Source organism: Moschus berezovskii, chromosome 1 (genome assembly GCF_049115385.1).
Source record: "Moschus berezovskii isolate FMDL1 chromosome 1, NW_MosBer_1.0, whole genome shotgun sequence".
NCBI classification, from domain to species: domain Eukaryota; kingdom Metazoa; phylum Chordata; class Mammalia; order Artiodactyla; family Moschidae; genus Moschus; species Moschus berezovskii.
In genome coordinates, this window is record NC_142460.1 from 87,623,863 (window position 1) to 87,648,763 (window position 24,901).

The window sequence follows — 24,901 nt, forward strand, 5'->3', positions numbered from 1 at the left end:
GTTTCCCAACCTAACTGCCATTCCCCAGGCCCATCTGTTTTTGGACTGGATATCAGTATAGTCGAAGGAAAAGGCACAGCCTTTGACACCAGGGTTCAGAGTGATGGGTGGTGGTTGGAAGGATTTTTCTGAATATGTGAAAGAGGGAAGGAAAATTCCCTCTACCTCTAATGAGAGTTAGGGTCATTGAGGGCCGCGTAAAAGTACATTTACCTCAGAATAGAGGTGAGCCATGGTCCCACTTTATTTCCAATTTAGGGCCGATCAGAGAGAAGAGTCAGAGATATCTCTGCAGAGAAGGAAAGTGAGAAAACCACACACCTAGGAAAACTAGGAAATATAGACACACCTTGCCGTGCGAACAGACCAGGAAGCTCAGCACTCACAAAGGAAAGTAGAGTGAGGGGTATGGGTTAGAGGGGGCACCCATGGGGAAGGAGGCAGAACCACAAGGTAAACATCCCTAAGATCATCCTGGGTATGCAGGATAGAGAAGATACCAATGGAAGGAGAGCCCCTTCTTCAGGCCACCTCTGCTCCAAACCCTAATGGAGAGGGAGAGGGAGGTCTGTCTAGAACTTCAGGCAACTCATGACACCCTGTCAGACACTTGCAGCAGAAATGGAGAGCAGCTGGAGGCAGAGCCCCTGGGGACATGTGAAGTCACAGTGCAGAAAGAAGACGGGAACAGTTACTGGAGGAGCTTGACATAATTTGCAGGGAAGAGTCCAAAGTGGCCATGGCAACGTCCCCGCCACCAGCCCTCATCCACCATCTCAATGTCAGTGATGACGTCATCTGGGTCAAAGGAAATCTCATCACTTCCCTCTGGGGAGAAAATTGACAGACTATTAGGATGGTCAGGCAAGAATCCCTCCACCCATGTGCCCCCTTTAAACCTTAGGAAGGGAAAGAGGCCTGTCCTTGATGCCAAGTCCAGGGCCCTATCCTGACCCCTGGAATCCACCCGCCTCTCATGTATCAAGGGGCTCCAGGCACCAGACCCCTCAGACCACTCCCAACCTACCTCCTTGGTAATCATACAGGGCTACAGCTGAGATCCCAGCTCCAGCCCCAGCTGGGTGAACTGATGATCCTGCACAGTGGGAAATATGAACATGGTCTTACCAACATGGAGAAGGAAAACAGACAGGTCCTTGCATGTAATGGGGGAATTCTGCCCCACCACTCACCAGCCAGAGTGGAAGAAAAAGAGGGATTCTCAGGCTCAAGCACATCCTCATAGTCTGCCTCTGCTTCCTCATCCTGCTCATGTCTGTCTATGTCCTCAACATCCTCGTAGTCATTCTCAGGCTCAGGTTCAGGCTCTGGCTCAGGTTCAGGTGCTGCTTCATACACTGGCTCTTCCTGTAGCTGGAAGACTTCTGGAGTCCTGGGAGGCAGAGCTGGGGCCTCCTCATTGTCCTGAGAAAAGATAGTATACTTGAAGCAAGGGGACTTCTGTTTACCAGGAGCTGCCTCTCCAAAACCTCCCAATGGAGGACTGCTAAGACCCTATCATCCACATGCTTCCACTTCCATGTCCATTCCTGGCTCCTTCTAACAGCCTCTCCTAGGGAATAGTCTCTCACTCTTCTTCCTGCTTCAACCTCTTCCCACATCCATCCACTCAAAACACCTACCAACAGATGATATTAATAGAAGGGGAATGTAAAAGGAATGAGGAGAAGGAAATGGAACACAAGTCGTATTCCTTGGAAGACCAGGAAAACATTGAAGCAAAATCTAAAAGGGGAAAAGATGACAGCTAGGACAACTAACTGTCCCAGTCTGCCCAGGACTGGGTGATTTCCCAGAATATAAGACTTCCAGTGCTAAGGTCAGGATAGGCCCAGGCAAACCAGGGTGGTTGATCAGCCTGCAGGGCCATGTCCACCTACTAGGACATGAGGAGACAGGAAAGGTGCAGATCTTTGGGGGGCGGTCTGCTTACCTCTGGAGGATCCCGCCTTGAGGGCAGGGCAGGTACTGGTTGTTCCCTCTTGGTTCTCACAGGCCCAGGCTCTGATGATGGACAGCTCCCTGCTGGAGGCCAGGCCTGTGAAGGATGAAGCATCTCTCCAGTGAGCAAGAAACGTTATCTTCTCTCCTATACTGGAACACCCCTTCCTGTCTCTGCCAGTTCACATCTGTCATTCCTCAGGATGGGCTCCAACCTGAGATCACAGCTCCTTCCTCTCGTTCTTGCAGCAGTAACTGGCTGCGCTGCCTGGTGACCTGTCTTTTGTTGAACTACGTAAATCTTGGGTTTTTTCCACTGAGCATTCTCATATGTATATACGAAGCTTAATTACACAATTAGATTGAGATCTTCCGAAGACAAGATAACAATTGTAGATTTTGCTAACACAGGGGAGTTCTGGGTCTTACTTTTTACTAAGGATACAGACCCCTTAGGCTCTTGTCTGGGCAAAGAATGCTGGATATGGATCCTGGAGGGCCAAGCACTTACCTCTGAGGAGATTTTCTTAGGCAATGGGGCTGGCACCACCGGCTCTTCCCTAGTGGCCACTGGTTGCTGAGCCTCATAGCTCCTCTTTACCAAGGCCTTTCTCTCCTGTTGCTGCCTGGCCATCTGTTGTGCCTTCTCCTCCTCCTCCCGCTTCTTCTTTTCCTCTGCCATGGACTCAAATTTTGCCTTCAGCCCACGGGCACCACTAGAAGCTACAGACACAGTCAAGAAAAATTAGGGTTGTCTTGGGTCGGAGGTAGGAGAGTAGCACTGGAAAGACGAAGAGTCAGTTAAACATCCAGAAGAAGGAAAAATCGAGAAGGGACTCATGGAAATGGAGGTAAAGAGGTATTAATGAAGGAACAAGGGGCTTAGAGGAGGATAAGGTAGCCCTGAAGCCTAGGTTTTCACATAGCCAGCCCATGTGATTCCAGACTCTTACTCCTTCTAAGGCTTGGTCCCCTAATCTGCATCCTTCTTTGTCCACATTTCTCAAATCTATATGCCTTCAGGCCACCATCTACCCGCTGTCCCCCACCCAAAGCTCCTTCCCCTTTGTGTTCTTCCCAAATGGCTCCCCCATCCCTGTGTTCTCTACATACTGTTTCTTCCCCAGTGTCACTCAGATATCCACCTAACCTAATATTTTTTAGGAGAGAGAGTCTGGGAATATGAGGATAGGGGTCAAGTCTACCTCAGCTAACCTAGGTAGTTAATGCTTGGAGTAAGTTAGTCTAGGAAGACAAAAAGAATGAGAAGGCAGAGGAGATTGAGGAGCACAGAGAGAGGGAATTAAAACTCACCAGCCTCTGTGGGTGTTGTCTTCTTGTAAGCCGTGGTTGGGGCCTCCATTTCATTGAAGCCAACAGCACTCTGCAGGTAGAAGAATAGTATGTGTAGTGGTGGGGAGAGGGAAGGGAGTGATAATGACCCAGAAGGCAGTATCAGGGATTGGGGCCACTACAGGAGGTCTCCCTAAACTTTTGATGCTCAGTAGTAGTTAGACAGGGTGTTCAAATACTGTTGTTTTGCATCAGAGAAATGGGTAAAGAAGTTCTAGGCTTGTAGGACTAGCTCTCCCTTTAAAAAAGCTCAGTGTTCCTGGAATCTCACATCTTTTAAGACCAGTTGCCTGCAATGCAGGAGTCCATGAAGTACATGCAGTACATGAAGAGGTGTAGGGAAAGACTGAATGGAGTGGGGCTAGATTATTGACTGAGTTCATCAATACCAAGCAATCAATGAAATTTTAAACACTTTTCCCTGGAGTTTGTCTGCCTTCCCGTCTCTCTGCCTCCTCACTCTCCTTGATAAAGCTCAGGCTTCAGAAGACATACCCATTAGATGCTGAGGGCAGTCAATGGGAAGAGCAGGAGGACAGTGCAGGGCACCTAGCTTTGCTCGTCCTTTTACCCCCTTTGCCTCTTGCTCTTCACCATGTACTTCAGGGAACTCTTCCCAAGACACTGGTGATCTGGTGCTTTACCTTATCCACTCGGTCCTTCTGGATGCCATACTGCCCGCCAAAGCCCTTGGCATAATCTGCAGATTGGAAATATCTGAGAGTCACAAGAGGAGTTAAACGCTAGAAAGGTATGGGAAGAGGGGGTCGGAGCAGTGGGAAGGAGGACCAGAAGACAGGAATGAGGAAAACAGAGAGATCAATGAGGAGGTGTGAAGGTCAGGGGATAGACAGAGGAATGGGTGGGAAAAGATGAAAAAGGATGGGGATAAAACACACCTGGGAGAGAATGGAGATATGAGACGCGGGAAGAGAGAAACAAAAAAGAGAGAAGCGGCAGAAACGGGGAAAACATAAAGGAATAAACTGGAAAAATTAAAGCGAGAAGTTGCTGTGCAGCACAGGGAGCCCAGGCACTCTGTGATAACCTGGAGAGCAGGGATGAGGGGAGGGCAGGGAGGGGATTTGTGGGTAATCATGGCTGATTTGCATTGTTGTATGGCAGAAACCGACACAATATTGTAAAAAAGTATTTTAAATTTTAAAATATAGAAAAAAAAATTAAAGTGAGCCCCCAAGTCATCCTCTATGTGTCCCAGGGAAGAAGGCCTCTCGTTGTGAAGCAGAGGGGCCTCTAAGACTCACAGCCAGATCACACTCTTGCCGTCACCCAGCCCATCTGTCTTTATTTATTCCTCAATGACCCCTACTCTTTGGTCACCTTCCTGTGTCCTGCTCCTAAGCTCGCTGTTCTGCTCTCCATCCCTGTGGGTCTCCCCCATACATGTAATGCATACTCTTTACCCTACCACTTCCTGCATACCTCGTACTCTGGGTCCTCTGTGTCAACTTTCAGGAAGTACAGAAGGAGGGCTCCATGTACCCTATGGCCTCCCTCCTCTCCAGCCCCAACTCACCTCTCTGGGATTCATGTTTCTCTGTCTCTCCCTTGTAGTCATATCCAAGAGCTGCCTTGTCCCGTTTATCCTCCTCTATCCCATAACGGCCACCAAAGCCACGAGAGTAATCTACGGTGGAAGGAGTAGTTGTGAGAGCCCACTTTCAGTCCATGGGAAAGTGCTTGGAAAAGGAGTCAGGAGGGGTGGGTGCAGGGTGATGGGGCCTGGGAAGACAGCAGGGCCTGAATCAAAGGGAAATGGAGTTCTAAGCCACCCTTTGTAAGTTTTAGTTCAACAATGTTCACTGTTTTCCTCACTTTCGTTCCAAGATAGAAGATTATTTCAATGTTTTCCCTTCTTCAAAGAAGGAGAAAATACAGAGAGTGTAAGGAGAGACATCCAGAAAAAAAGACAGAAGCACGTGAACTACATGCCTTTCCCTAATTCTATGCAAACACTTGGTAATTTGAGAAAGATATAATGATCTTTTTTAAAAAAACAGTGAATCTCAAAAGAAAACAAGAAAAAAATTCCTGGCTCCAGGAACAAACAGATGAATCAAAATAGTAGATATGATGGTAATTATGAGCTGACACAGAAAACCCAAGCTGTTTTCAGTCACAAATTAAGTGCCTGGGGAATAGGATGTAGGGCCTGCGGTTCCAGTTTCTATACAAGACTGACTAGACCTATATCTATTTAAGAAATTGAATTCATAATGGAAAACAGAAATTGTAAAGAGAACATGGTCTTTACTATTAAGACCCTGGAACTCAGCCAGAAATAAAGGCAGAATTTCTCTGATGGGAAATAGTCTCAATCCAGGGCACATAAAACAAATACCCCTTTCTCCCCACTGAAATAAATTTGCAAAATTTAATAAATTATAAACTATCAAAGAAATAAATAACCATGATGGAAAATAGATGAGTTGAACAGAATTGGCATCCCCAAGAGTTGCAAATAATATAACAATGTGAAATAAACTATAAAATGAGTATTTTAAAAATAATTAAGGTGCTTAAAGAAGGGGAAAAATATAATGAAAGCAATGCAAGATTAAGGAAAAGAAATCAGCAGATTTGCAATAGAATCAAAGGGAACTAGTATAAATAAAAAATAAATGAAATAAAGTTGAAAAATTAGTGGATGGCTTAAATGATAGTTAAATGCAACTGAAGGAAGAGTTAGAGAACTTAACATAGATCCAAGGGAATTACCCAGAATGCAACATAGCAAGATAAAGAGATGAAAGTAGAGAACAGAAATTAAGAGACATCAAGAACACAACTTGGGGTGGGGGGTGGTCCCAAGATGGCAGAAGAATAGGGCAGGGAGACCACTTTCTCCCCCACAAATTCATCAAAAGATCATTTGAATGCTGAGCGACTTCCACAAAACAACTTCTGAATGCTGGCGGAGGTCACCAGGCACCCAGAAAGGCAGCCCATTCTCTTCAAAAGGCGGTAAGACAAAATATAAAAGGCAAAAAGAGAGACGAAAGAGTTAGGGATGGAGACCTGTCCTGGGGAGGGAGTAGTGAAAGAGGAGAAGTTTCCAAACAGTAGGAAACCCTCTCACAGGTGAGTCTGTGGGGAGTTTTGGAATCTCAGAGGGCAACACAATAGAAGGGAAAAAAAAAAAAAACCCACAGAATAGGCGCCTAACCCTGCCAGCAGAAAAGTAGCCCAGACACTCGCATCTGCCACTAGCAAGTGGGCGCTGGACAGGGAGGTACCGATGGCATCATCGGTCCTTAGGGTAAGGACTGGGATGAATGCCCTGAGGGAAATCTGAAGGAGCTAAAGTGAGATAGCAACTCAAACTGTGGGATTGCCAGAGAGGAAAAAAAAAGAGAGAACTTTCCCGCAAAAGGTTCCAACTAGCAGCCTGGCCCACTCACAGAACTAAGGATTGACCAAATACCAAAGGAGAGCTAGCTGGCTGCACACAGACCCCTCCCCACCCCTACCAGAGGCAGAGAGGCAGATGTGCGACAACCAGAGCCGGAAGGCAAGGGGCTGCTCCAATCTCAGCCCCTAAGACCAGCATCCTCCATCAAACTGTGATCAGGCTTCCAGTTACTAACCATGTCTTCCTGGATGGTTGACATCTGCCAGGAGGGTCGCAGACTGAGATCAGCTCCCCAGAGGAGACACACAGGACACCTGAGACAGTGCTCTCACAGCACACCCAGGAAGCCGAGCGCCCAGGACCAGGGATGTGATTAAACTGTACGGTCCACCTTGGACAGTGCGCTCACCAAGCACCTGGTCACCCAAACTGCTTGGACCAGGGAAGGGCACAAAATGCACACTCCACCGAGTTTGTGGCCTTGCGGAGTACCTGAGAGCCTGAACCCAAGCGGGTTAGACCTGGGAAGTGCACAAAACCCAGGGCCTGCTTTGGACAGTGCCCTGCAAAGTACCCTGAAGCCTGAGCAGTGTAGACCCAGAAAGCACACGCTGCTGTGAGCTGGGGCAAACCCAGCGTGGTCCATACACTGCAAGCACTTCCCACATATGCCAGCAATATTTATTTGTAGTGTTCTTCCCTCCCCACAACACAACTGAACAAGTGAGGCTAAATAAATGACCACCTTCACCCCCTTGTGTTGGGGTGGAAATTAGACACCAAAGAGACTTGCAAACAGATGAGGCCAACATAAAGAAGAGGGAACCGCTCCAGAAGTGACAGGTGCAACAGATTAAAACCCTATTGTTAACACTGATTAAGCATTGGAGGGGCCTATAGACCTTGAATAGGAAAAACAAGAGATCTCTTCAAGAAAATCAGAGATATCAAGGGAACATTTCATGCAAAGATAGGCTTGATAAAGGACAGAAATGGTATGGACCTAACAGAAGCAGAAGATATTAAGAAGAGGTGGCAAGAATACACAGAAGAACTGTACAAAAAAGATCTTCATGACCAAGATAATCACGATGGCATGATCACTCACCTGGAGCCAGACATCTTGGAATGTGAAGTCAAGTGGGCCTTAGAGAGCATCACTACGAACAAAGCTAGTGGAGGTGATGGAATTCCAACTGAGCTCTTTCAAATCCTGAAAGATGATGCTGTGAAAGTGCTGCACTCAATATGCAAGCAAATTTGGAAAACTCAGCAGTGGCCACAGGACTGGAAAAGGTCAGTCTTTATTTCAATCCCAAAGAAAGGCAATGCCAAAGAATGCTCAAACTACCACACAATTGCACTCATCTCACACGCTAGTAAAGTCATGCTAAAAATTCTCCAAGCCAGGCTTCAGCAATATGTGAAACGTGAACTCCCAGATGTTCAAGCAGGTTTTAGAAAAGGCAGAGGAACCAGAGATCAAATTGCCAACATCCTCTGGATCATGGAGAAAGCAAGAGAGTTCCAGAAAAACATCTATTTCTGCTTCATTGACTATGCCAAAGCCTTTGACTGTGTGGATCACAATAAACTGGAAAATTCTGAAAGAGATGGGAATACCAGACCACCTGACCTGCCTCTTGAGAAACCTGTATGCAGGTCAGGAAGCAACAGTCAGAACTGGACATGGAACAACAGACTGGTTCCAAATAGGAAAAGGAGTACGTCAAGGTTGTATATTGTCACCCTGCTTATTTAACTTATATGCAGAGTACATCATGAGGAACGCTGGGCTGGAAGAAGCACAAGCTGGAATCAAGATTGCTGGGAGAAATATCAATAACCTCAGATATGCAGATGACACCACCCTTATGGCAGAAAGTGAAGAGGAACTCAAAAGCCTCTTGATGAAAGTGAAAGAGGAGAGTGAAAAGGTTGGCTTGAAGCTCAACATTCAGAAAACAAAGATCATGGCATCTGGTCCCATCACTTCATGGGAAATAGATGGAAAAACAGTGGAAACAGTGTCAGACTTTATTTTTTGGGGCTCCAAAATCACTGCAGATGCTGACTGCAGCCATGAAATTAAAAGACGCTTACTCCTTGGAAGGAAAGTTATGACCAACCTAGATAGCATATTAAAAAGCAGAGACATTACTTTGCCAACCAAGGTCTGTCTAGTCAAGGCTATGGTTTTTCCCGTGGTCATGTATGGATGTGAGAGTTGGACTGTGAAGAAAGCTGATCGCCGAAGAATTGATGCTTTTGAACTGTGGTGCTGGAGAAGACTCTTGAGAGTCCCTTGGACTGCAAGGAGATCCAACCAGTCCATTCTAGAGGAGATCAATCCTGGGTGTTCATTGGAAGGACTGATGCTAAAGCTGAAACTCCAATACTTTGGCCACCTCATGTGACGAGTTGACTCACTGGAAAAGACTCTGATGCTGGGAGAGATTGGGGGTGGGAGGAGACGGGGATGACAGAGAATGAGATGGCTGGATGACATCACCGACTCGATGGACATGAGTTTGAGTGAACTCTGGGAGTTGGTAATGGACAGGGAGGCCTGGTGTGCTGTGATTCATGGCGTCGCAAAGAGTCGGACATGACTGACCACTGAACTGAACTGAACTGAACTGAACTGATAGACCTTGAGAACAAGTACAAGCTGGAACAGGAACTGTATGGAAAGTATATGAAACTGAACTGAACCCACACTGTCCACAACAGCTCCAGAGAAATTCTTAGATACATTTTTACTATTATCACTTTTTAAATTTTTTAAAAATTTAAGTTCTTTATTCTTCCTTTAATTTTCATTTTTATAACCTACTATTGCCTTGCAAAAAAAGACCTTATTTTAAAGCAAATTTCATATATTTATATTTATAATTTTTGTGATTGATTTTGTTTTGTATTTTAAATATTGTAGTTTTGAGAGTCTAACCTTTACTCTAGATTTTTAATCTTTGCTTTTTGGCATTTGTTATCAATTTTGTACCTTTAAGAATCCAATCTTCAGTATCCATTTTCACTTAGGGGTTTGATTACTGGATTGATTGCTCTCTCCCCTTTTGACTCTCCCTTTTCTCCCCCAGGTCACCTTTATCTCCTCCCTTCCTCTTCTCTTCTCTACTTAACTCTGTGAATCTCTCTGGGTGTTCCAGGCTGTGGAGAACACTTGAGTTCAGTCACTCAGTCATGTCCGACTCTTTGCGACCCCATGAATCACAGCACCCCAGGCCTCCCTGTCCATCACCAATTCCCGAAGTTCACTCAAACTCATGTCTATAGAGTCGGTGATGCCATCCAGCCATCTCATTCTCTGTCGTCCCCTTCTCCTCCCGCCCCTAATCCCTCCCAGCATCATGTCTTTTCCAGTGAGTCAACTTGTCTCATGAGGTAGCCAAAGTATTGGAGTTTCAGCTTTAGCATCAGTCCTTCCAATGAACACCCAGGACTGATCTCCTTTAGAATGGACTGATTGGATCTCCTTGCAGTCCAAGGGACTCTCAAAGTCTTCTCCAGCACCACAGTTCAAAAGCATCAATTCTTCGGCAATCAGCTTTCTTCACAGTCCAACTCTCACATCCATACATGACCAATGGAAAAACCATAGCCTTGACTTAGGGAGCTGATTACTGGCTAGATTGTCTCTCCCCCTTTGACTCCTCCCTCTTCTATTCCTGGTCACATCTCCCTCCTCCCTCTTCTCTTCTCTGTTTAACTGCTCTGGGTGTCCCTCGCTGTGGAGAATTGTTTCACCATTAACCTAGATGTTTTATCATCGGTGCTTTTTGGATGAAGAAGTCTTGAGGCTACTGTAAGAGTAAGACTGAAAGCCAGAGACAGGAGCTTAAATCCAAAACTTGAGAACATCAGAGAACTCCTGATTCCAGGGAACATTAAAAGACAAGAGCTCATCCAAAAGCCTCCATATCTGCACTGGAACCAAGCTCCACCCAAGAGCCAACAAGTTCCAGAGCAAGATGTATCATGCTACTTTTCCAGCAAAGCAGGAATGCAGCACTGACCATTAAAAGAAAAACTGCCCAAAGCCATACCAAACCCATAGACACCCCAAAGTTCACTACTGAACAATTCATTGCACTCCAGAGAGAATAAATCCAGCTCCACCCACCAGAACACAGATGCAAGCTCCCCTAACCAGGAAACCTTGACAAGCCACTAGTCCAACCCCACCCACAGGGAGCAACCTCCACAATAAAGAGGAACCACAAACTTCTAACCTACAGAAAGGGCACCCCCAAACAGAGCAATCGAAACAAAATGAAAAGGCAGAGAAATATTTAGCAAGTAAAGGAACCTAAAAATGACCACCAAACAAACAAAAGAGGAGGAGATAGGGAGTCTCCCTGAAAAAGAATTCAGACTAATGATAGTAAAGATGATCCAAAATCTTGAAAACAAAATGGAGTTACAGATAAATAGATTAGAGACAAGAATTGAGAAGATGCAAGAAATGTTTAACAAGGACCTAGAAGAAATAAAGAAGAGTCAATCAATAATGAATAATGCAATAACTGAGATCAAAAGCACTCTGGATGGAACCAACAGTAGAATAAATGAGATAGAAGATAGGATAAGTGAGGTGGAAGATAGGATGGTGGAAATAAATGAAGCAGAAAGGAAAAAAGAATTAAAAGAAATGAGGACAAACTCAGAGACCTCTGGGACCATGTTAAACACCCTAATATTCAAATCATAGGAGTCCCAGAAGAAAAACACAAAAAGAAAGGGCATGAAAAAATACTGGAGATAATAGTTGAAAACTTGCCTAAAATGGGGGAGGAAATAGCCACCCAAGTCCAAGAAAACCAGAGAGTCCCAAGCAGGATAAACCCCAGGTGAAACAGCCCAAGACACATATTAATCAAACTAATGAAGATCAAACACAATGAGCAAATATTAAAAGCAGCAAGGGAAAAGCAAGAAATAACACACAAGGGGATCCCCATAAAGATAACAGATGATCTTTCAATAGAAACTCTTCAGGCCAGAAGGGAATGGCAGGACATACTTAAAGTGATGAATGAGAAAAACCTACAACCCAGATTACTATACCCAGCAAGGATCTCACTCAAATATGAAAGAGAAATCAAAAGCTTTACAGGCAAGCAAAAGCTGAGAGAATACAGCACCACCAACCAGCTCTTCAACAAATGCTAAACGATCGTCTCTAGACAGGAAACACAGAAAGGGTGTATAAACTCAAACCCAAAACAACAAAGTAAATGGCAATGGGATCATACTTATCAATAATTACCTTAAATGTAAATGGGTTGAATGCCCCAACCAAAAAACAAAGACTGGCTGAATGGATACAAAAACAAGACCCCTATATATGCTGTCTACAAGAAACCCACCTCAAACCAAGGGACACAAACATATTGAAAGTAAAGGGCTGGAAAAAGATATTTCATACAAATGTAGACCAAAAGAAAGCAGGAGTAGTAATATTCATGTCAGATAAAATAGACTTTGAAATAAAGGCCATGAAAAGAGACAAAGAAGGACACTATATAATGATCAAAGGATCAATCCAAGAAGAAGATAAAACAATTATAAATATATATGCACCCAACATAGGAGCACCTCAATACATAAGACAAATGCCAGCAAGTATGAAAGGGGAAATTAACAGTAACACAATAATAGTGGGAAACTTTAATATCCCACACACACCTATGGATAGATCAACTAAACAGAAAATTAGCAAGGAAATACAAACTTTAAATGATATAATGGACCATTTAAAACTAATTGATATCTACAGGGTATTTCACACCAAAACAATAAATTTCACCTTTTTCTCAAGTGTGCATGGAACATTCTCCAGGATAGATCACATCCTGGGTCACAAATCTAGCCTTAGTAAATTTTAAAAAATTGAAATAACTTCAAGCATCTTTTCTGATCACAATGCAGTAAGATTAGATGTCAACTACAGGAAAAAAAACTATTAAAAATACAAACATATGGAGGCTAAATAACACGCTTCTGAATAACCAACAAATCATAGAAGAAATCAAAAAAGAAATAAAAATATGCATAGAAATGAATGAAAATGAAAACATGGCAACCCAAAACCTATGGGATTCAATAAAAGCAGTGCTAAAGGGAAGTTTCATAGCATTACAAGCTTACCTTAAGAAATAAGAGAAAAGTCAAATAAATAACCTAACTTTACACCTAAAGCAACTAGAAAAATAAGAAATTAAGAACCCCAGGGCTGGTAGAAGGAAAGAAATATTAAAAATTAGGGCAGAAATAAATGAAAAAGAAACAAAGGAGACTATAGCAAAAATCAACAAAACTAAAAGCAGGCTCTTTGAGAAGACATATAAAATAGACAAACCATCAGCCAGACTCATCAAGAAAAAAAGGGAGAATAATCAAATCAACAAAATTTGAAATGAAAATGGAGAAATCACAACAGACAACACAGAAATACAAAGGATCATAAGACACTACTATCAGCAACTAAATGCCAATAAATGGACAACTTGGAAGAAATGGACAAATTCTTAGAAAAGTATAACCTTCCAAAACTGAACCAGGAAGAAATAGAAAATCTTAACAGACCCATCACAAGCACGGAAATAGAAACCATAATAAAAAATCTTCCAACAAACAAAAGCTCAGGACCAGATGGCTTCACAGCTGAAGTCTACCAAAAATTTAGAGAAGAGCTAACACCTATCCTACTTAAACGCTTCCAGAAAATTGCAGAGGAAGGTAAACTTTCAAACTCATTCTATGAGGCCACCATCACCCTAATGCTAAAACCAGACAAAGATGCCACGAAAAAAGAAAACTACAGGCCAATATCGCTGATGAAAATAGATGCAAAAATCCTCAACAAAATTCTCGCAAACAGAATGCAACAACATATTAAGATCATACATCATGACCAAGTGGGCTTTATCCCAGGGATGCAAGCATTCATCAGCATTCACAAATCAGTCAATGTGATATACCACATTAACAGACTGAAGGATAAAAATCATATGATTATCTCAATAGATGGAGAGAAAGCCTTTGACAAAATTCAACACCCATTTATGATAAAATCTCTAGAAAACAGGCATAGAAAGCACATACCTCAACATAATAAAAGCCATATATGATAAACCCACAGCAAACATTATCCTCAATGGTGAAAAATGGAAAGCATTTCCCCTAAAGTCAGGAACAAGACAAGGGTGCCCACTCTCACCACTACTATTCAACATAGTTTTGGAAATTTTAGCCACAGCCATCAGAGATGAAAAAAATAAAAATAAAAATAATCCAGATCGGAAAAGAAGAAGTAAAACTCTCACTCTTTGAAGATGACATGATCCTCTACATAGAAAATATCAAAGACACAACCAGAAAATTACTAGAGCTAATCAATGAATACAGTAAAGTTGCAGGATATAAAATTAATACACACAAATCCTTTGCATTCCTATACACTCATGAACAATGAGAAAACAGAAAGAGAAATTAAGGAAACAATCCCATTCATCATTGCGGTAAAAAGAATAAAATACCCTGGAATAAATCTACCTAAAGAAACAAAAGACCTATATATATAAAACTATAAAACACTGATTAAAAAATCAAAGATGACACAAATAGATGGAGAAATATACTATGTTCATGGATTGGAATAATCAATATAGTGAAAATAAGTTTACTGTCCAAAGCAATCTATAGATTCAATGTAATCCCTATCAAGATACCAATGGTATTTTCCACAGGACTAGAACAAATAATTTCACAATTTGTATGGAAATACAAAAATCCTTGAATAGCCAAAGCAGTCTTGAGAAAGAAGAATGGAACTGGAGGAATCAATCTGCCTGACTTCAGACCATACTACAAAGCTACAGTCATCAAGACAAGTCATTAATACTGGTATAAAGACAAAAATATAGATCAGTGGAACAAAATGGAAAGCCCAGAGATAAATCCACGTACCTATGGGCACCTTATCGTTGACAAATGAGGCAAAAATATACAATGGAGAAAAGACAATCTCTTTAACAAGTGGTGCTGGGAAAACTGGTCAACCACCTGTGAAAGAATGAAACTAGAACACTTCCTAACACCATACACAAAAATAAACTCAAAATGGATTAAAGATCTAAATGTAAGACCAGAAACTATAAAACTCCTAGAGGGAAACATAGGCAAAACATTCTCTGACATAAATCACAGCAAGATCCTCTATGACCCACCTCCCAGAGTAATGGAAATAAAAGCAAAAATAAACACATTGGACCTAATCAAACTTAAAAGCTTCTGCACAGCAAAGGAAACTATAAGCAAGGTGAAAAGACAGCCTTCAGAATGAGAGAAAATAATAGCAAAAGAAGCAACTAACAAAGAATTAATCTCAAAAATATACAAAGAGTTCATGCAGCTCAATACCAGAAAAATAAACAACCCAATCAAAAAATGGGCCAAAGAACTAAACAGACATTTCTCCAAAGAAGACATACAGATAGCTAACAAACACATGAAAAGATGCTCAACATCTCTCATTATCAGAGAAATGCAAATCAAAACCACAATGAGGTACCTACCATCTCATGCTGGTCAGAATGGCTGCTATCAAAAAGTCTACAAACAATAGATGCTTGAGAGGGTGTGGAGAAAAGGGTACCCCCTTACGCTGTTCGTGGGAATGTGAACTAGTATAGCCACGATGGAGAACAATGTGGAGATTCCTTAAAAAACTGAAAATAGAACTGCCATATGACCCAGCAATCCCACTGCTGGGCATACACACTGAGGAAACCAGAATTGAAAGAGACATGTGTCCCCCAATGTTCATTGCAGCACTGTTTACAATAGCTAGAACATGGAAGCAACCTAGATATCCATCAGCAGATGAATGGATAAGAAAGCTGTGGTACATATAAACAATGGAAAATTACTCAGCTATTAAAAAGAGTGCATTTTAATCAGGTCTAACAAGGTGGATGAAACTGGAGCCTATTATACAGAGTGAAGTAACTCAGAAAGAAAAACACCAATACAGTATATTAATGCATATATATGGAATTTAGAAAGATGGTAACGATGACCCCATATGCGAGACAGCAGAAGAGACACAGATATAAAGAACAGACTTCTGGACTCTGGGAGAAGGCGAGGTGAGATGATTTGAGAGAATAGCATTGAAACATGTATATTACCATATGTGAAACAGATCACCAGTGCAAGTTCGATCCTCTAAACAGGGCACTCAAAGCCGGTGCAATTGGACAACCCAGAGGGATGGGATGCAGAGGGAGGTGGGAGGGAGGTTCAGGATGGGGGACACATGTACACCCATGGCTGATTCATGTCAATGTATGGCAAAAACCACCATACTATTGTAAAGTTATTAGCCTCCAATTAAAATTAATAAATTAAAAAAAAATTTTTTTAAAGAACACAACTTATCAAAATATTTTGAATGCAGTGAAAGCAGTGCTCAGGGCAAACAATACATACATTAGAAAATAAAAAATATCTGAAAATCAGTAATTTAAGTTTCCACCTTAGGAAACTAGAAAAAGAAGAACAAATTAAACCAAAAGGAAGCAGAAAAAAGAAACAAGAATTAGAGGGAAAAAATCAGTGAAATTAAAAACAAGAAGCCAATAGAGAAAATCAAGAAAACCTAAAGTTTACTTGAAAAGATCAATAACATAGATAAGCCTCTAGTCAGGCTAACTAAGAGAAAAAGAGAGAACATAAATTACTCATACCAGAAATGAAAGAGGCTACATCACAACAGATTCCAAGGAAATTAAAACAATAATAAAATAATACTATGAACAACTTTATGCCCACAAATTTGATAACCTACATAAAATGGACCAGTTCCTTGAAAGCTGCATCTGCCAAAACTTACACAAACAGAAACAGATGATCTGAACAGGCTTGTATCTACTAAGTCCACAGTTTGGCAGTTTCTTACAAAATTTAACATACACTTGTCATAGGATTCAGGGTTTGTACTTCTTGGTATTTACCCTAACGAGTGGAAAATGTGTATCTACACAAAAACCTGCGCACAGAAGTTTTTAGCAGGTTTATTCATAATTGCCAAAACTTGGAAGCAATTAATCTGTTTCAGTAGGTAAATGTGTAAAAAAAAACTGTGGTCCATCCAGACAAAGGAATAATATTCAGGACCAAAAAGAAATTAGCTATCAAACTATGAAAAGACATGGAGGAAACTTAAATGCATATTACTTAGTGAAAGAAGCCAATCTAGAAATGCTACGTGGTATGTGATCTCAACCATATAATATCCTGTAGAAGGCAAAACTATGGAGACAGTATCAGTGGTTGCTGAGGAGTGAAGGAAATGAACAGGCAGAGCACAGAGGATTTTTAGGGCACTGAAAAACTTTGCATGACAGTATAATGATAGCTATATGTCACTACACTTTTGTCCAAACCCATAGAATGTACACCACCAAGAGTGAACCCTAAAGTAAACTATGGAATTTGAGTGATTTTGATATATCAACGTAGAATCATCCCTGACTTAAAAAAAAAAATTCTGATCAATAATGATGACAACGGGGGAGGCTATGCATGTGTAGGGGCAGAAGTATATTAGAAATCTACGTACTTTTCTCTCAATTTTGTCATGAATCTAAAACTGATATAAAGTTTTTTTTTTTTTTTAGCGTGTATGAGAGAAGAGAATGAAAAGTTCTAATACACACCTGATTTCCAGAAGAAAGAATAAAAGAGAAGAGAGGAGAGGCACTATCCAAAGAGAAAATGTCATATTGAAAGTTATCTCTCGGGTTGAAAAGCAGCAGTAAGTCTCATGAAAATAGATCTAACACCTGGACATAGACTGAGGATATTTCAGGATATCAAGACAAAGGAAAAATTTTTCACATGAAAAATTTTTCCTGAGACCAAAAAATAAAATAAAAATTTAAGAGATGAGACATGTTACCTACAAAAGAATGTTGATTAGACAAACCCAAGAGAAATGCCAGAGATGATGAAATAGAATCTTCAACATGATGAAGGGAAAATAACAATGAAGAATGGAACAAAATAAATTTCTTTTTCAGACAAAGTCTGAGAATTCTTTCATAAGTTGTCACTGAAAGAATTATCAAAGGATATACTCTAGCAAGAAGGAAATAGAGGAAGCAAGGAGGAAACAATGAACTATAATAAACAATGATGAGCTAGGAAGTTGGTAAACACATTGGTCAGTTTAAATAAGCACTCAGCTAGTAATAATAATGATTAATTTTGAGGGGTTTAAAAATAACAGATGGAACCAATATATGGATTACAGTTATCCAGTTTTTACAAAGACTTTAGAATGTAGAAGAAATGTAATTAAATTATTCTATGTTTCCTGTATTACTCATGAAGAAATAATGACTAATTTTAAGTCACAGATACATATTAATAGTTAGAAATAACTTTTTAAAATGAAGGAGTATAATATCTTATTTTCAATCCATTAAAGGGGAAAGGGGACTAAAAAATTGACCAATGATGTAGAAAGTGACGAAGGAGGGACTTCACTGGCAGTCCAGTGGTTAAGACTCCATGTTTCTACTACATGGGGCACGGTTCAATCCTGGGTCCAGGAATTAAGGTCATGCATGTCACGTGGCATGGCCAAAGGACAAGAAAGCAATAAAGGAGAAAGAAGCAAGCACAGGCTTGGATTTTAAAAATAAATAAAGTAGTGGTGAACTGGGTCATGGATCTAAAGGGAGTTGATGATGGCTGTTGGGAGCTGAAGTCTGAGCAATCAGGTTGAAGTGCAGGGTCCTTGCCTTTCTGAGATGTGTGTTTCTCCACTTCTCCTTTGTAATCAAAACCAACTGCTGACTAGAGAGAAAAGAAGAGAGAATCAGTTAGAGTCAGAGTTAATGTTTTCCCTTCCCTCACATACCCTTAACACCTAACTCAGCCCAGGAGTTAGTTACAGGGGTTCAAAGCTGAGTATGGGAGTCCAATGTAGAAACAAATATTACCCTGACAGGCTGGTGTAAAGGCAGCGTGCTACAGAGCAATGACCATGGGCTCTGCACACAGATAGATCTAGATCCAAATCCTAACCTCACTTCCCTTTTTATAGTTGTGTAACTTTAGGTACATCCTTTAATATTCCTGAACCTCAAGTTCTTCAAATATAAAATAAAAATAGGTATATCTGTCTTACTAACTCAACTGTAAAATGATTCTAGTATATTTGGGATATTGTGAGGACTAAATGGGAAAGATATAGAGAGTGTAGGTCACTCATTAAGTCAGTGTTTTTCTTCCTAACTCTTAGTAAACTAAAATGAGACAATAACTAGAAAAGTGCCTTGTAAACTATAAAGCACTGTGCACATGTTAAGAGATATCATCCTATACTGACTGATTACACTACACTTCTTCTCTTTTCTTACACAGCAGCTCAAACCCAGAGATGTGGATTTTGCTGGGTAAGAGGCAGCCAGGATAATCTGGATCCTAGCTGCTTTGGGACTGGATATCTTGGTGAATACCTAACATAACTGTGTCCCCATATGGCTTAGTAATTATGAGTCTCTAAGCGAGTCTATATTTTGCATTTTAAAATCTATTAGTGTGTATTTTTTCTTGATTTACAAGATACACTGGCTGTTAAGCTGATTCAGTTTGTGGCTGGTGAGGCAGAAGATGAAAGAAATAACAATGAAAAAGTAGGCAAAGGCAGGAGGGGGGCAAGATGGAAGGGAAATTCCACCCTGATTAGAGAAGAACATTACAAGCTCCGTATTTCCATTACTGTTTTTAAATATTATCCTCTATGGTTCTCCTTTACCTTACAGTATGTTTTTAATTTTTCTGTGTTTTATTTTTTTAACTACCTACAATTCAAATAATATTCTAACACTTAGCTTTAAGGATTCAGGCCCACTTATTAACAACTGCAAGTTAAAAATTAAAAATCTCAGGTAGCAGTGAAGATAGCCTTTCTGTGTACTGCTGTAGGGCAGAGATACTATTTTGCACCATAAAAAATGAGCTCAAAGAAACTGATCTACTAATGTATGAAAATGAGAACATGAATGAGTTATCAGTCTTACTCTCCTGACTACTCTGTCATCTGTAGTTATACTGTCCTTTCTTTTTCTCTCTCTTCAAAACTACTCTTTGTACAAAGAAGTCTTTAAAAACACCTGGACTGTAGTGAGTTGGTGCTAAATGCTGTGAAAAGTAACATTTACATTCTAAAAGTATTGTAACCTTAATTAGTTTTTTTACTTGATTATTTGCTACTATTGTAATAATATTTCAGCTGATATTTCTGTTTCCTGAAAGGCATAAATATTTATAAGACTTTGCTATTAGGTCAAAGGAGGAGCTTTGGAATTTCCACTTTTCTCTTCTTGCACAAAGGATTGATAAAACCAATGGCTTAGGGATTCCTAATTCAGAGTTTCAGAGTCTTTGTCTCTTTTAAATGAACACCTTTCAGCTCAGGATGTGGCCTCCAACAGTGGTACCAAAGAACTTGCTGAGGTAGTTGTGTGGGAGCCTTTCTCATGATGGACCCTCCTTGAGACCACTGCCCCATCTTTCCACAGGAGACATGCAGGCCTACATGCAAGGTATCGTTGGTAAGTCCCACATGATCTGAGTTGGATGGCGCAGGGAGAGAGTGTTGTCACTTACCTTGTCTGCCCTGTCCTTCTCAACTCCATATTTACCCCCAAAGCCTCTGGCAGCATCAGTCTGAGAAGAGTGCTTCTCCACCTCAGCAACGTACTCATGGCCCACGGCACTCTGAGAAAAATCAAGATGGGAATGAGTAAGAAGATAAAAAATGACCAAAGAAAAAAATAAAATGATACAGAGATAGGACAGGATGTAAGAATACAAGAAATTTCATTCTGGGTCATACTGATAACCTTTGTTGATATATACTATATATATACTATACTGATAATCTGACAGTAGTGCCAAGGAACATGTAATGGGAGAGCAAGGTAACTTTTTCTAGAGCCTTGCACATCCTGATTCTTCTTTAATACCACTAGGAACCCATCCTTTAGGAAACTCCCATAAGATGGGTTGGGAACCAGAAGGATAGAGACTGCATAGAGCGGTATTTAAATCAGAAATGAAAGAGGGTGAAACAAGGGCTTTGTGTATCTAAATAGGAATGAGGGTAGTTACCGAGGAGAGACCTGAGGGGACTGACAAGATGCCATAGCCAGGACTGAATATTTCTCTAACACAACCAGGTTTGGATCTTTGTTCCTGTAAGACCATCAAAGTTCCAAAGTGCCACATGAGCCCTGATATTAAGCGACTGACTCTTTATACCATATGGGGCTGGTAGACAATACCATGAGTAGTCATGACATAAAATTTAATTTTTTAAACACCCTCTTCCACTTTTTCTTCCTACCATTTTCTACTTGGTTTTGAAAGGTATGTCCCTTTCAATGTTTCGATATGGATGCTTTAATAACATTGGAATTGAATAATACTTCAAACCAAATGGGCTTCCCTGGTGGCTCAGATGGTAAAGAATCTGCCTGCAACACAGGAGACACAGGTTAAATCCCTGGGTTTGGAAGAACCCCCTGAGAATGAAATGGAAAACCACAACAGTATTCAAACCAAACAGTGATACCTTACAGAGTCTCAACTAAGAAGAAGTTAAAAAGCTTCCTCTTCCTCCTGCATTTCCAATTCCATGATGACATAAATACAGAAAGTGATGTGAACCACTGCTCTGTATGAGCTGCTGGGAGCTCACTTTGCAGTATTTTTGGGTCTGAGTAGGTCAACTTTGCTTGTTGAATTCAAGAATGAATGACTGCTTATCTACATTTCTTTTTCCTAGGAATTCTGTAGGAGAATACAATATCTAGACTGCATTTTACACAATGACCAAACAAAACACTTCTTGAGGGTGGACTAAAGGTTTTCATTGAATTGTTTTTTCTCAGTAGAGATTTTTAAACATTTTTTAAATTATAGGAATATATCTCTATTTTTGAGGTTAGGAAAATCAATGGAAAAATATGATTCACCATACAAGCTTTCTTGTATCATACTTTCATAGTATCTAATGGATAAAGGAAAGATAATATTATATTCAAGGGCATCTAATAGATAAATCCCCATCAACATTTTTCACACCTATGTGCAAATCATAAGTGATGTATAAAATGTGTAAAAAAACCCCACTAAATATACAGTAAACAGTAAAAGAAGTTGCAGCAAAGACATAATACACATACATTTAAAAGCAGTAAATGATTTTAAAACCTGTTTTCCCCTTCTCTACGTGTGTTCTCTGTCTCTTCAGTCTAGGAATTACAGTGTAGCTGAGCCTACACTAGGCCAGTTCTTCTAAATTCTTGGCTCCCGTTTTCTGCCATCTATATATTATGTGTTGAAATCAGGGGAAAAATGATACAAATAATATGTGGACATTCTATTTTAATATTTATTTTATTAGTCTGTACAAGGTATTAGTCATGGTATGCAGGATCTTTAGCTGTGGCAAATGGGATCTAGTTCCCTGACTAGGGATCAAACTCAGGCGCCCTGCATTGGGAACTCAGCATCTTAAGCACTGGATCACCAGGGAAGTCCCTGAACATTCAATTTTAAAACCAAATGGATGTTTTACTTTTGAGTAAGTTTTAACCATAAAATCAACAAATGAATTGATTTATCTTTTTTTTTTTTTTTTTAAAGCAAATACGCCCTTTCAATTCACCTTGTCCATTCGGTCTTTTTCCACTCCAAACCGACCTCCATAGCCATGAGATGCTTTGGGCCCTGACTCCATCTCTTTCTTCTTGAGACTGTCATGCTCCTCCGATACTTTGTTCCTCAGCAGGTGGATGCTGAAAGCAAACACATCACAGAGACTTGTCTAGCACAGAGAAGTCAAGGAACCCTCCTTACCAGAAAAATAGTAATTTTTCAGTGTGTTCTGTTCATTTTTAGCAATAGTCCCAAACAAGTCTCAAATAAACTGTGCTGGGTCTGGGAGTAAGGGATTAGTGTGGCCAGCATATATAGCCTGATATGAACTCTTCATAAACCAATAGTATCCTTTAGTCTGTCATTTTGTTCACTAAATAACCTTCTGATATTTAGACTCATGTTCCTAAATGTTAGAGGCCAGTAATTGAAGAGTTATTTTCCTCTATGAATGGATCTGCTGTCTAAAAATTAGGTGTTTTACCTAAAGAAGCACAAAAAGGTTCATATACCCTTTATCCACACATTCTAGTCCTAGAAGTCTATCCCAAGGAAATAATTTTAACTGTGGTGAAGCGTAATGTCTAATGATATTCACTGAAACATTGTATTTAATAATAAGAACAAAGAAACATTTTATGTGGAAAAAATTGGGGAATAGTTAAGTAAATTGCACAATACTTTTTAATGGCACATGAGGAAGTCATTAAAGACATTGAGTTTGAAAAATCCATCATTGAGGAATTTATCTACACATTAAGTATTTTATGTCTCTTCTCGTCAAAAATGAATGCCCTTCACACTGCCCCTAAATCTGCTTATTCCTGAGAGAACTAAAAATTAATAACCTTTATCTGGGACACCTCTATCCTTAAGAGAATATAACACCGAAAGGAGGCATTCTCCCCTTTACTTCACTTTCATCTTTACCATGGTGGTGCTAGTGGTAAAGAACTCGTCTATCAATGGAGACATAAGAAACGCAAGTTTGATCCCTGGGTTGGGAAGATCCCCGGGAGAAGGAAGTGGCAACCCACTCCAGTATTCTTGCCTAGAGAGTCCCATGGACAGAGGAACCTGGTGGGCCACAGTCTATAGGGTCACAAAGAGTCGGACATGACTGAAGTGACTAAGCACAGCACAGTACACAGAACATCTATGGGTATTTGTTTGGCTTGAGGATATGAAGTGATAGCTCAGCACCAGCACCAACTCCAGCACCAATAAGTGACAATCAGGACTGATACTTGGACACATATAACGATCACTGGAATTCTTAGAAACACTTGGGCAAGAGAACCCTAAATAAAAAATTTGACTTCCTGCAGCGAGAAATGGAGGTTTGGAGAACTGAGATAGCAATTTTCCTGGAACTTTACTAGCTCAGATAAACCAGATATATTGGTTACAGTTAGAGTGGCCATCTCAGACAAAATTCTCCTCTTTCATGGAAGAATAGATCCATCTTGTGGCCTTGCAGTGAAAGGCCACCAGAAGTCTTTTTAAAAAGCCATCTCAGCTTTAGTCAAAGTTAATTTTAGAAAATTGGCTTTGACCCAGATGAAATTAAGCTAAGAGCTGGAAGAACCCTCTGTTCCTGTGCCTGCTCTAAACCCTCTGGCAGCAGGGAAGGCAGAGATCCTGTGTTGCTGGTTTGACAACATCAACACTTTAGAACTATCTGTGTCCAAAAAAGTTACTGGTGCCAAGAACAGGTAAATGACCAATATTTTCCAACCAAAGTATTCAGATGAAGAATGAATAAAATGGGACTAGACATTACTTTCAAATGGGGGAAAATATGCAAAGTTTTAATAAATTCAGTCACTGTTGCATGAATCATAACTGTATTATAGTTGAAACAAATTTTTAAAGGAATTAGAAAAAGATATTCAGGAATATCTCCCTAATAGTTGGCAGTGAGGCTAATCAGAGAATCATGACAACAGATAATAAAATTTGAATGAAAATGTTGGGGCCAGCAAAGACCAACTTTTTACCAAATTCTTTAGACTATAGCTGAAGCTACTATAAATGTGTCATATTATTCCATTATTAAATAAATATTAATTAAATATGTATTAAATTTTTTTAGTGTGAGGTACCATTAGACTCTGACAATAGAAAGATAATTAATGTATGAAAAGAGTGATCAGATAGAAGATATAGAGAGGAAACTAAAAGTTACATTTCAGTGTCCTAAGTGGCATACCTCAGAAACTTGACACGTTAACTCTCAGAAGCCTACTTAAAGTCTTAAAATACCTTGCATTGGAATTGATAAAACAATATAGTTTATAGTAACCAGGACCTCAAAGATGAGCTAAGAGAAGGAACAAACTTTTTTGTTGTTGTTATTATAAAAGTAAAAGCACAAAAATGAGTGACTCAGACTATAAGATTTTATTCACAATGATCATAGACAAAGAAAATTCTAAAGAATCTACATCA

At 40.3% G+C, this 24,901-nt stretch overlaps 1 protein-coding gene across 1 annotated transcript in view; it reads right to left on the reverse strand.

Moving 5' to 3' along the window:
- Window positions 1-220: 220 nt before the first annotated feature.
- HCLS1 (hematopoietic cell-specific Lyn substrate 1) overlaps window positions 221-24,901 on the reverse strand; it is a 32,605-nt gene continuing 7,924 nt past the window's right edge. Inside the window, exons 4-14 of the mRNA XM_055436989.2 lie at window positions 22,461-22,590; window positions 20,396-20,506; window positions 18,523-18,577; window positions 4,853-4,963; window positions 3,960-4,015; window positions 3,277-3,346; window positions 2,474-2,685; window positions 1,955-2,059; window positions 1,194-1,425; window positions 1,028-1,096; window positions 221-828 (exon numbers count right to left, since the gene is read on the reverse strand). Of these exons, the coding sequence (XP_055292964.2) occupies window positions 692-828; window positions 1,028-1,096; window positions 1,194-1,425; window positions 1,955-2,059; window positions 2,474-2,685; window positions 3,277-3,346; window positions 3,960-4,015; window positions 4,853-4,963; window positions 18,523-18,577; window positions 20,396-20,506; window positions 22,461-22,590 (1,288 nt within the window). The 3' untranslated portion in view covers window positions 221-691. The remainder of the gene's footprint in view (window positions 829-1,027; window positions 1,097-1,193; window positions 1,426-1,954; window positions 2,060-2,473; window positions 2,686-3,276; window positions 3,347-3,959; window positions 4,016-4,852; window positions 4,964-18,522; window positions 18,578-20,395; window positions 20,507-22,460; window positions 22,591-24,901) is intronic.